Source organism: Kryptolebias marmoratus, linkage group LG8, assembly GCF_001649575.2.
Source record: "Kryptolebias marmoratus isolate JLee-2015 linkage group LG8, ASM164957v2, whole genome shotgun sequence".
Classification (NCBI taxonomy): Eukaryota; Metazoa; Chordata; class Actinopteri; order Cyprinodontiformes; family Rivulidae; genus Kryptolebias; species Kryptolebias marmoratus.
In genome coordinates this window covers 12,452,106-12,462,950 of record NC_051437.1, presented here as the reverse complement: position 1 = coordinate 12,462,950, position 10,845 = coordinate 12,452,106, and the positions used below count along the sequence as shown (strand labels likewise).

The 10,845-nt window shown below is 48.0% G+C and overlaps 3 protein-coding genes across 5 annotated transcripts in view; 1 reads left to right on the top strand and 2 right to left on the bottom strand.

The window, feature by feature from the left end:
- Positions 1–1,326: 1,326 nt before the first annotated feature.
- Positions 1,327–5,657, bottom strand: LOC108232139 (haloacid dehalogenase-like hydrolase domain-containing 5). The gene is made up of 8 exons (XM_017409744.3): positions 5,353–5,657; positions 4,447–4,650; positions 4,241–4,353; positions 4,064–4,157; positions 2,877–2,910; positions 2,615–2,789; positions 2,358–2,546; positions 1,327–2,177 (listed from the first exon to the last, which is right to left on the bottom strand). The coding sequence occupies exons 1-8, from the start codon at positions 5,470–5,472 to the stop codon at positions 1,778–1,780; spliced, it is 1,329 nt and encodes a 442-aa protein (XP_017265233.1). The 5' UTR covers positions 5,473–5,657; the 3' UTR covers positions 1,327–1,777.
- Positions 5,658–6,576: 919 nt separating this feature from the next.
- On the bottom strand, positions 6,577–9,984 carry cnbpa (CCHC-type zinc finger, nucleic acid binding protein a). Of its 3 annotated transcripts, none has more exons than XM_017409591.3 (5): positions 9,854–9,984; positions 8,308–8,428; positions 8,088–8,153; positions 7,743–7,941; positions 6,577–7,629 (listed from the first exon to the last, which is right to left on the bottom strand). In XM_017409591.3, the coding sequence occupies exons 2-5, from the start codon at positions 8,423–8,425 to the stop codon at positions 7,512–7,514; spliced, it is 501 nt and encodes a 166-aa protein (XP_017265080.1). In that variant the 5' UTR covers positions 8,426–8,428; positions 9,854–9,984; the 3' UTR covers positions 6,577–7,511. The 3 variants fall into 3 exon arrangements, with proteins under 3 accessions (XP_017265080.1, XP_017265083.1, XP_024860221.1); XM_017409594.3 differs by having other exon boundaries at positions 8,332–8,428; XM_025004453.2 differs by lacking the exon at positions 9,854–9,984 and adding an exon at positions 8,572–8,703 and having other exon boundaries at positions 8,332–8,428.
- A 62-nt stretch (positions 9,985–10,046) lies between these two features.
- The window catches only part of raf1a (Raf-1 proto-oncogene, serine/threonine kinase a), a 15,829-nt gene continuing 15,030 nt past the window's right edge, over positions 10,047–10,845 (top strand). The window contains exon 1 of the mRNA XM_017409586.3: positions 10,047–10,181. The gene's annotated coding sequence lies outside the window, so the exon portion shown is untranslated. The remainder of the gene's footprint in view (positions 10,182–10,845) is intronic.

Below are 10,845 nucleotides of genomic sequence, written 5' to 3'. Positions count from 1 at the left end.
GCCGGGACTTGCTCTTCCACTCTGAAGGAGCCAAAGAGTGCCATTAACCTCGTACCGGGTTAAAATGACAGGCCCAGCCTTCGTGGAGGGAACGCCCGCCGCCTTTCATGGCGCAGTTTTAAACCTGAGAAGGGACAAAGTTTTGGTCAAATAACATCATGATTATCGCCCACCACGATAATAATAATAATAACAATAGGTTATTATCAGTAACCTTACCTGTCAGCGGTCACAGCTCTTTAATGTGCAACATTGAAGCGCACAAATGATCCAAAATGGACATTTCTTTAGCAGACACGATGTGTAGAAGACGTCGAGTTTTATCCTCCCTCATGAAGCTCTACCGGGCCTTTACTGGAGAGGTTTCTGTCTTCGTGACGCAGTGTGGTCAGGGTAACATCAGCCGATAGCTGGTTCAGAATCGCCCCGTGGATCATCGTCTGTCTGCGGTTCTTTTGCTGCGTTCGCTGTTAAAACTCGTCTCCAGCCCGATCCTCAGCCACACACTGCTGAGCCAGTCCCACAGCTGCTGTCCTGCCTCCATCCTCCATCGTTTAGTTAGTTGTTTTTTTTTTTGTTGTTTTTTAATCTTTTCATCCTTCCGGCACGTTAAACTTCATTTAATCTGCCGGGAGGAGTTGTGACCCGGAGTTAATCCGGTCTCACTGAGACGTTTCTGCAAAGACGGAGCAGGTCGTTCCGAGTTTGAGACAAAACCGTCCTTTTTATTCCAGAAAAACAAAAACAAATCTGCTCTTCTCAGTGTATTCAGACCAGAACATATTCCCCCCTCAAACTCAAGAAGTGCCTCCTATTAAAGGAGTAAGAGCCATTCTTACACCGAACTTGAATCTCGGCTGTGATTGCACCCCCCCTAAACAAACCAAAACTCAGAGTCTTTCTCAAAAAGTCCAAGTCTTGCTGTAGGAACTACAGCAGAAACGACAACCACAGCCTCGGTCGGTGTTTGATCGGTCGAGTTCAAATGAAAGAGGACGCCACATTTGGTCAAACTTGTGTAAACTCTCCTTTATGTTTGTTCAGGATGAGGGATTTTACAGGGAGTGAAATACTACAAGCGGTACAGTAAAAGCGCCGGCTGTGGCTCCATGAAAGTTAGCTTTTTTTCGACGCTGGAATGAAAATGTGAGCTTAAAACTGAATTTCTGCAACTCTACTAATATATATATATATATATATTTATATATTTTTAAGAAACAGGTTATGGCAGGAAAAGATTGTTAACATTTACCAACGACGAAACATCTGTGCAAAAATACTGGTCATGGCTCTGACGGCGTAAGGCAGACGATACGGTACGGCTGGGGGACGGTATTGCACATCGAACAGTTGGCTTTACAGTCGAACTATTACTCCCATGTTCATGCATAGATGGGGTTTTTTTCTGTTTTTTTTTAAAGGACAAACGAGTGAACAGATGTCTAAAGTGACACATGTCGTTGGAATACGCTTCCTAAACCACTGACGGAGTCTTGTTGTACACAGAGCGGCGATCGTCTGAAACGTACCGGTGTTAAAAATGGAAAGGGTGATAATTAGGAGGCTGAAGTGAACACGTGTCAGGTGAGGAGCGTAATCATTAAAAACAGAAGACGTGACGGAGCAGACAGCAGTTACAGTCACATGTTTCAAAGAGGATTAATGCCCTGTTAGTTGGTTCAACTAAGTCCACAGTGTTTAGTTCGTCTGGTTCTCACTCATGAAGTGGTGTGTTCCCAGTTTAATGCTGTACCCCTCCACATACACACACACATCTCTACTGAGGCACAAACTTCTCCTGCTCGAAGATGAGCTCCACGGCCTCCGCCACGTCCTTCACGATGTGGCCCGGCTCCACCAGCGCGGGGTCGAACCGGAAGTCGCGGTGCCCGTGGAACACCGTCTCCTTGATGCAGCGGCTCGAGTCGGACGGCACCTCGCCGCTGGGGTCGTACACGCCCGTGCACACCAGGATGGACTTGCAGGAGGTGGCGGAGGGCGGCGCCAGCTCACTCTCCCTCAGCACGTCCAGCTCCTCCTCGGCGCCGGGCAGCGCTGCGCCGGACCCCGTGGCGGCCGCCACCTTCGCCACGGCCTTGGGGTTCTTGCGGGCGGCTCGCTCCTCCAGGACGCGGTTGTACAGGTTGGCGCCGTATATGTCGGTCATGAGGTTGTCCCTGAGGAGGGGGGGGAGGAAAAGAACCATTCAGCCGACATCCCTGGGTTACATCTCCGCTGCTCTAACCTCTAAGGAAAACTGAAACTGAGGCGGCACAACAATCAGATTTAAAGCGCCTCAGTCGTGGGGGAAGTTCAAAGCGTTATCTCGGTTGTTCTGGCAGAACCTGGCGTCTCACCCTATAGCGTAAAGGGAAGTGACGGGAACTTTCCACTGCCTCTGCACCGCCTGGCTCCTGATGAGGTACTCCGCAAAATGATAGGTCAGCTCGCTGGGTTTCCCCATGAGCGCATCGTACTTCAGGTCTCGGCCCGTTATCTTCTTGTAGATGTTCTCGAGGCACACGAGGAACGTCCCGTGGCCAAACCTGGACCGGAACGAGACGGTGAGCGGCGAGTTCTGGGACTTTTTTTTCTATTTTCCAAAGGGAATTACCTCGGAGAGTTGGCTTCAGCCATCCACATGAGGTCCATGTTGCAGGCCAGGATGGGCAGGTGAGGCGTGACCTGAGTTTGATGAGGATTGCTGAGGTCCCCGTTGGTCAGCAGGACGTCAATTATCAGCTGCAGGTTGGTCTCCCATCGGATCGGCTCGCCGAACAAAACCACGGCTGTGTGGGGAGATCAAACGGGGCGTGACGTCGAGCGCATCGGCGGCGGGAGAATCTGAGCAGCAGACAGGAGGAGTTCGGCCTTACCTTCCACTTTAGGGAGGCTAATGACGGGGCTGGACTGAAAGGGAAAGAAAAACGAGAAAAAGGTCAACGTGTTCTGTTGTACAGGTGGCACCTCGCGGCGCTGCGACTCTTGTGCAGTACTGAACATCAAATACGTCTCCACAGAGCTTCGATTTCAAATTTAACTCACTGATTTAGGATCTGGTGGCTATACCCGCCAACCCGACGTAGAAACTGGACCAGCAGAGACTATTTCAAGACACACACACCCTCCCCTGCCTAATCATCGAAGTGCCTACTGGAAGACCACTGGTTCTCCATCTCCTATTAGATAATTCCTGTTTTGCTCATTTCTTTTACCTTGGCTCTATTTCACCCCCCCAACGCAGAACCCGATTTAGTTATTTTGCTGGCTACTACCCGCACATTCAGCAGGATGTTTGCTCACGTTACAACATCGCTGGTGAATTTGCTTTCAGAATTTGGCCCTTGGGTCACACAGCTGCTGTTAGGAGGACAATAGTTGTCTTATCAGGCTTAAACTGCATTTATAGGCCTAACCAGTGTGTATTAAAACAACAGAAGTAGGACAAAGAAGCTGAAATGATCTTAGGGCGTTTCGGGAGAAACCAAGTATTTTGTTATTGTTCTGATCACTTAATTATGGATGACTAATAAATACTACACTGGGTACACCTTGATTAGTTGTAAGACTGTTTAATCTCAAAGGTAACACAAGCCTTTAGGCAAAAGACTGATTCAACGTTTTAAAACGATGATAAAGCATATAACCCAGCACTGACAAGAAGAACTGATTATGGCAAACAGCCCTCAGTAAAGTGTTGTTTCATGTCATTAATTGGCACAAACAACCCAAATGAATCGTTTAGTTCAAAACGTGAATTCCAACTTAGCTGGAACCTCATGTCACCTGAAAAAAAAAAAAAAATCTCTGGATCTGCCACCGATAATCTGAACCCTTCTCAGTTTAGTTTCTGGAATTCTATGCACGCAAACTACCAGCGTATTTCGGCCCCAATCTCCGAGCAGACGTGTCCAGAGTATCGTTCCAGCGCGACTCCCAAGCTGAACGTTTGCGCATTTCCTCGCACCAAGTCGCAGCCCGGCGAGATGCCGCCGCCACAACCTAAAGAGCCGAGGGTCCCGGAGGAAACATCGAACGGTGGCGGCAGGTGTCGCCATCTCACCGGCAGTTTGGGTCGCCTGTTGTGGTCCACCATGTCCAACAGCGGGTACGATTCCCTCACCACGTCGATACTGACAACGTTCTTGAAGCCCACGCTGCAGACAGAGCATTAAGGAGGGGCGAGGTTACTTTAGAGGCTTGAAGAGAAGGAGAGAAAAGTACAATAAAAGCAGGATACTTCTTAGCGATCTCCAGGACCGGGCCCTGCCCCGACACCAGCACACACTTGTCGTGGAACCTCTTAAACATCCTCAGGGGGCTGTGGGACATGATGACCTGGTCTTCTGTGATCTTAAGGTTACCGGCAAAGACATAATTAGACGGAGAGCGCCACGCGGCGAGTTTTGCATTCAGGCCCTGCAGAGGGGAAGTCATTAAACTCACGGGAACTCCCAGGATATGAGAGAGCTGGTCCGCTTTTGTGTGCCGCTGGCAGTTCCCCGCGTTGGTGACGAACACGACCGGCACCACAAACTGTCCCCGGGAGTCCACCAGCTTCTCGAAGGCCTTCTTCGCCGCAGGGATTGGCATCCTTCCCCTGACGAGCACGCCATCGATGTCGAACAACAGCCCGAACCTTGGCTGTGGCTGTGGAAGGAGGGGGGGGGGACAGGGAAATTAAAAGGGTACACAGTGTTCAGGGTGCACAGAAAGCACACAATACCGGCTGAAACGTGGACAAGAATAAAGAAAATATGTAAATTATTCCAAAGAAGTTGTACAAAAAGGAAAGATGGGAAGGTAGCTCATTAAATTTGTAATGTTAATGATGTGTGCAGGTCAGAATTAGTCTCTTTGCTCACAAATAAATGAGAGATTTTGAATGAACTCAGTGTATAATGTGAGGTGACAGGAGTTTATTTGAGGTTTAACAACATTTTATTGGAGAGACAGGCTCCTTGAAGACTGACTGAGTGGGAGAATGGTGACACAGCAGCTCACACGTTCATTTCACAGCCACCCGAACATCTCTGTTTGTTTCTTGGTGCTTTTATTTTCCCCTCCTGCAGAGGCCGGGTTAAGCTGAGAGGAAGCGGCTAACAGAGCACACAGATGACGGGGAGGAAGGGGGGGAAGCGGTCGGCTCCGTCCGCCGCTCGGCGCCGCATCCACAGCGGACACAAAGTTGGACGAAACACCGCGTGAACGCGACAGAACACCGCAGCGGAGCAAAGGGAAACAACCACTACGGAAATTTAGGGGGGGAGGGGGGGGGGGAATAGGGAAATTCGTGCGGCCTTGTCAGCAGTTGTTGTTGTTGTTCGTCAGCAGCGACAGCTCGAGCCGTACCTTGTTCACAGACTGGGTTCCGCACAGCCCGCACCGAGAACCGACAATCCCAGCTTTCCGCCTCGCTGGACGGTTACTCAGGGTGTGCAGGCCCCGGGAAAACGCCAGTAGTCCCCGCATTCTCCTTTGTTTTATCACGGGTGGGAGGAAGGGGGTAGAGGGGGGAGTTCAAAAAGAAACAAAGAATATATCTAGATATCTATAAATGAATAAATCAAATCGAGCCGCTCACGGAGCTGGAGCCGGCTCGCACCGGCCGCCGCTGCTGCTGCTGCTCGGTCGCCTCTGCTGTTGTTTCAGTTAGTTTTTTTCTGCCCGAAACGTGATTGGTCCGCTGCTGGTGACGTCACGTGAAGGGGGCGGGGCTATGCTTTGCATCTGCACCGCAACCCCCGCTGCCATTTTAGACACCGAGGCGCAGCTAGCTTAGCGCCGTCCTCGACTTCTCCGTCCTGCCTCCTCCTGTAGGACGCGTCCCAACAGTCCGTCCTCATGTCCCCCCGCATGTCCCGGGACAGGATCGGAACTGAGACATCCCACCACCGGGACCAAAACAGGACAGAGAATGCACAAATAACAGCAGATGGATCCAAACAGGGCGAATATTGATGTAACGCTGAGATTTAAAGGGAAAACCCGCACAAATGAGACGCAAAAACACGTCCTGTACAATGAGCCTAAATGTTAGCTTTATTTGCATCTGATCAGTAGGACCCAATGTTAAGGACTTCTTAAAGTCTAAATGTACCAGTAAAATGTAAAAATAATCAGTTTTATGTCTTTTAAAAGGTATTTTTTTTATGTCTAAGAGTAAACATTTCTATTCAATGAACTTTACATAAAGGGTTGACAATAAGGAAAATTGAAAAATCAAGTTTGTAATATTGTTTTGGTTTCAAATCTTAAGGTTTTTGATGAAAAATAAACATTTTTAAGGCTGGATTAACCAAATTTGGTGAGGTTTACACCTGGAAACATGCCCAAAGTTTCTGTCTAATTGACGTAAAAACCATCTAATTAAGCAATGCAATATGAATAAATTTAGACTTTTGTTTTGGAAACAAAGTCTAGAAAACAAATGTTATGTTAGACTCTTATCCAAACCTGGAAAATCAAATGAACAAATACTTTAAAACTATTAAAATAAACCCCAAACATCTGTAAGGGATAAAACCAAAACAAAGACATCAATTATTCAAAAGTGAAATCAGACAAAAACACTTGTCCCCGTGCTCCTCCAGCTTTATTGATAGTTTAAAATTACATTTCTATTTTCTAGGACTTCAGTTGCGCTTTCCTTCCGACTTAAAAACTGAGTACAAGCAAATGGTATTTATACAGTAGTCTAAGTGATATTGTACAAAAATAATATTTCGATTTCTGTGAAAACATTTGTCGTTCCCAAATAACTCCTAATTCCACTGTTTATTCAACTGCTCTTGATGGTACTATTTTTTTTTTCCAAGGTAAAAACAAGAAAAAGAAAGAAAAAAAATTCAAAGCCATTTTAAAAGGAAAAACAAAAAGGAAGTCTACCTTGGACTAACAAGTGATATTTAAATTGTAAACAGATTTCTATAAAAGAGCATGTTTCTTTTTTTTAATACCTCCAAAATGGTTTATATCTTAGTAATATAGAGTAGCTTGTTATCGCCCACTTGTAGCTGCTTGTAGGGCAGAAATGCATCATGTTATGAACTTGTTTCCGTATCGTACTCTCTTGGCCAACTCATATTCCACTAAAACGAACCAAAATAACCACACATGGATGTTTGGTTTCCATTTACGCCCTTCTTCCGTCTCGTTTTACAGAGAGGCATGTCCACGTAGCTCAGAGGTCCTATAGATTCCCGTTATGTTTAGTCCCGTTTTTTTGTTTCTTTTTTATTATTCCTTGCTGATCACCGGTGGCCTGGAAAGGGGAGATTCTTAAACAAAGCATTATACATAACACCGCTACCAAACTAAAACTTTTTTTTTCTTGTATTGAATGCAGAAAGATTTTTTTTTCACCCCTTTCTTTGTATTACATGACGAGAGGCTCACAGGCCTGGGACTAGCCTCTGTTAGCCAACCTTTGGCCAGTGAAGAGGATTCAGAGAAAATAATACAACCAACCATCAATCTGAAAAAAAAGGAGGGGCAACAGAGGGCGCTGATTATGCGGTGGCTTCGATGGTGCACTCTTTCGCCAGGTGGCCCGCCTTCCCACAGTTGTAGCAGTTAGTCTCGCTGGCTTTACTGCAGTGAACGGCGACGTGGCCGATCTCACCACACCTAGAGGGGGACATGAGCGGCTCAGTGTCAAAAACCCACGGAACAAACAAAACAAAAAAAACCGTTAGGGTGAGCGGCTCTCGGGGGCAGGAGCTGCGGCGTCTACGACCCACCTGTAACATTTCACCTTGTCGCAGAGCTTCTGGATGTGGCCGAACCCGCCGCAGGAGTAGCACTTCTGCTCGTTGGCGTGGTCACAGTCGCGGGCCATGTGGCCAGCTTTGCCGCAGGTGTAGCAGAGCTGCTCCCTCTCCTTCCTGGGCTCCTTGCAGTCCCGGGAAATGTGACCACTCCTGTGGCAGTTGTAGCACGCTTAACACACACACAAAAAAAGGGGGTCTTTATTGCTCTTAACCTGTAATAAAATGGGACTGGTTAGGTAATTATACAGTTTAAAAATACCCTTTCATACCTACTAACTAAAAATGAATTTTAATTAAAAACGTATATATACACACCATCCTCAGTTTGGTCACAGTCCCTGGCCATGTGACCCTGGTCTCCACACCGATAGCAGAACAGCTCTGGAAACAACACAGACAAGAAATTATTATGAGTTTTTTTTACATTTAGCTTGAATCTGAGATGACTTTTTTTGTTTTTTTACGGCCTGTAGCTTCCCCCCCTCCCAAAAGACACGAGCTCATTCAATGACAGTTCTGGAAAAGTATACGGTACCCTTTCCTCGTCCCCGGCCCCTACCACGTCCACGCGAACCGCTGGCATTAGGACAATGCTTGACCCAATGTCCAGACCGGCCACATCCAAAGCATTCGCTGTTGCTGCTCATCTCCATTACCTGAAAACAGGAACACAACAGACGGGGTAAACAGGACAGCATCCACAAGAAGGAAAACCACATCTAGTTAAGAGTTGGGGTTTAACGAGTCAAAGCGGGGCACACGTGGAAAGCTTGCAGGTAAAGGCCGATGATGGACTTACTTTCCCCTGGAGGAGGTTTAAAAATGCGTTGAAATGCTGAAATTGCAGCGATTTGAATAAAAACGAGGGGGCTAAGTTCACACATCAGTACTGCTAGATCCAGACTAACAAAAGGAGGGGGTCTAGTCTACAACATGAGGGGTCACCTGGCTGGACTGTGGAGCTAACTTACAGGGCTTCATCAGTCAGAAGGACCATGCTGTGATCGCCACAGGACAAACTTCTGCTCGCTGGACAAATTAGGCCAAGAGGAATGGTGAGTTAATTAGTGTTAATGATTTTATTTTTAAATAAAATGTAGCCGTAGGACAATAACGTAGGAAGACGGGGCAGCTAAATATAAACTCCTTTGAAACAGCTACACCTCGGAGCATTTAAAATGATCAACTAAATGAAAGCCGGGACTCAACTTTCAGCTCGGGTAACGCGACACTTTCACTATTTGCTTCGGCGTTTTTTTTCCCCCCCACAGATAGCCACACGAGGGCAAGGACGTGAATCCAAGCCGGTTAGTTCAGGTTTACCACGCAGCTCCAGCTCCACGCCGCCGACCGGGAGGGATTAGCACGGCAGCACGCCGCGTCGTGTTGTTATTTACCGTCAGAAACGGCAACAAAGTCGAAGCCTCGCTGCGTTAGCCCGACCAGCTAACCGGGTTACGAGTTAAAGAAGCGAGCGGCACGGAATACCTGTCTCCTAACTGTTTGAGGGATTTCAAAATAATAAAAAAACAACAACTAAAAAAGACAGAAACCAAATGCCAAAGGTTGAAGCTGCTAGCGTCGGCCTAGTCACGTTGATTTTACTGCGCACTCGCGAGACGCACGCAGGCGCTGGCTAAGCTAGTTTAGCTAGCCTAGCTAGCCGCTAGCTAAACACAGGCTCGGGCGCCTCACGACCGAAGAACCGCGGTTCGGTCGACGATCCGCGCTCGCCCTCCGGCGGGAGCGCGTCGGACGGGCGCCCGTGGCGACGAACGCCTCGCGGCGGACGCGTTTCCTCGGGCGCCCGGCCGAAAAACGCGTTAAAAACACGCCAAAAATTTCCCGCCAGGTCGCACACGCCGAAGCGACGGGCTAACGTTAGCGGGCCCGGCTCGGAGCCCCCCGACGACGCCGAGCTAGCGATAGCAAACAAAATCAAAACCACGCGCATCTGCGAGCACGAGCGCGCTCGAAACTTTCCTCTTCCCCGCTGCGGGCACTTTAAACGCACAGCAGCCGCAAAACAAACAAGCATTTACCGTCCGCTCCTCACGTAAATGTAATGTTTTATTGCTTACCGTATCGGCTACCTAGCTATGTCAGTGTTTACGCCTCCTTCTTTGCGCTACATGCGGTGCCAGCAGGAGTTCCTGAATTGTCATTCGCATTAACCAGTAAAAACCTGCGATGTCATTGGCCACGGGCTCCGCGAGCGACCAATAGGACGCGGCGGTGTCCGGACACCGCCTCTGGGAACCGGCCAATGGGTGCGGGCTGGTTCCCCCTTTTCTCCTTAATCGGCTCGACTTTTATTCTCCGACGGCCTGAAGTTTTTGAAGCGAGAACCCCGCGGCTGGGCTGACTGCTAACCACACAGAGACAGCTCGTGTTGTGATAAACTGCACGGTAAGAGAGGAGGAGAAGAAGAAGCACGTAGGCTAAAGCGGTGTTTCCCAAAGTGGAGGTCTGAGGACCCTGCTCTGGGTCGCTACACACCAAATGTGAGATCGTAAGATGATCAAGTTGAAGCCTAATAACATATTTCCTCCCACTAATGTTACAAACACTAGGCATGCACAGATGATACTAATCCCTCGTTTAATTGATTTATTATGATCTACTGCTGTTAATCTGTTATCATATATCGTTGTTTTCTGCACAGTGCAGAGGAAAACCTCACATCCAGCCCGATTACTTGTTCGTTAGCTTCTGTAAAAATCACCCGGGATCCATGTTTGCCAGGGACGTGCGGTCAGGGGAGGCAGGTGAGGCAGAGCCTCCCCTGTCATCATGACAAGAAAAAAAAAATCGTAACATAAAATGAATATTAATATTTGTCCACTGATCTTTATGTATGAGTAATTTTCAAACATTTTTATGGTCCAAATCGCATTTTTATAGTCAAAATCGCTGAAATCGCATATTTCCTGTTCAAATATGAGGGTGAAACGCGAGGTGCGGCAGCAACGAGCCGAGCTTCACCTCTGATTGCGCAATCCATCACAAACTGGGTTGATACATGAAATTGGCCCCTGCCTGTTGCCGTACCGCTGCATGTCGCCAATATAAT

Coding starts and splice junctions, on each gene's coding strand:
- cnbpa (XM_017409591.3), bottom strand. CDS start 8,425: ATGGAGATGAGCAGCAACAGCGAATGCTTTGGATGTGGCCGGTCTGGA. Junction 8,154..8,307: donor GGGCCGGGGACGAGGAAAGG/GTACCGTATACT, acceptor TGTTGTTTCCAG/AGCTGTTCTGCTATCGGTGT. Junction 7,630..7,742: donor GACAAGGTGAAATGTTACAG/GTGGGTCGTAGA, acceptor GTCCCCCTCTAG/GTGTGGTGAGATCGGCCACG.
- LOC108232139 (XM_017409744.3), bottom strand. CDS start 5,472: ATGCGGGGACTACTGGCGTTTTCCCGGGGCCTGCACACCCTGAGTAAC. Junction 4,651..5,352: donor GAACCCAGTCTGTGAACAAG/GTACGGCTCGAG, acceptor CTCCTTCCACAG/CCACAGCCAAGGTTCGGGCT. Junction 4,158..4,240: donor GTCCTGGAGATCGCTAAGAA/GTATCCTGCTTT, acceptor CTCTGTCTGCAG/CGTGGGCTTCAAGAACGTTG.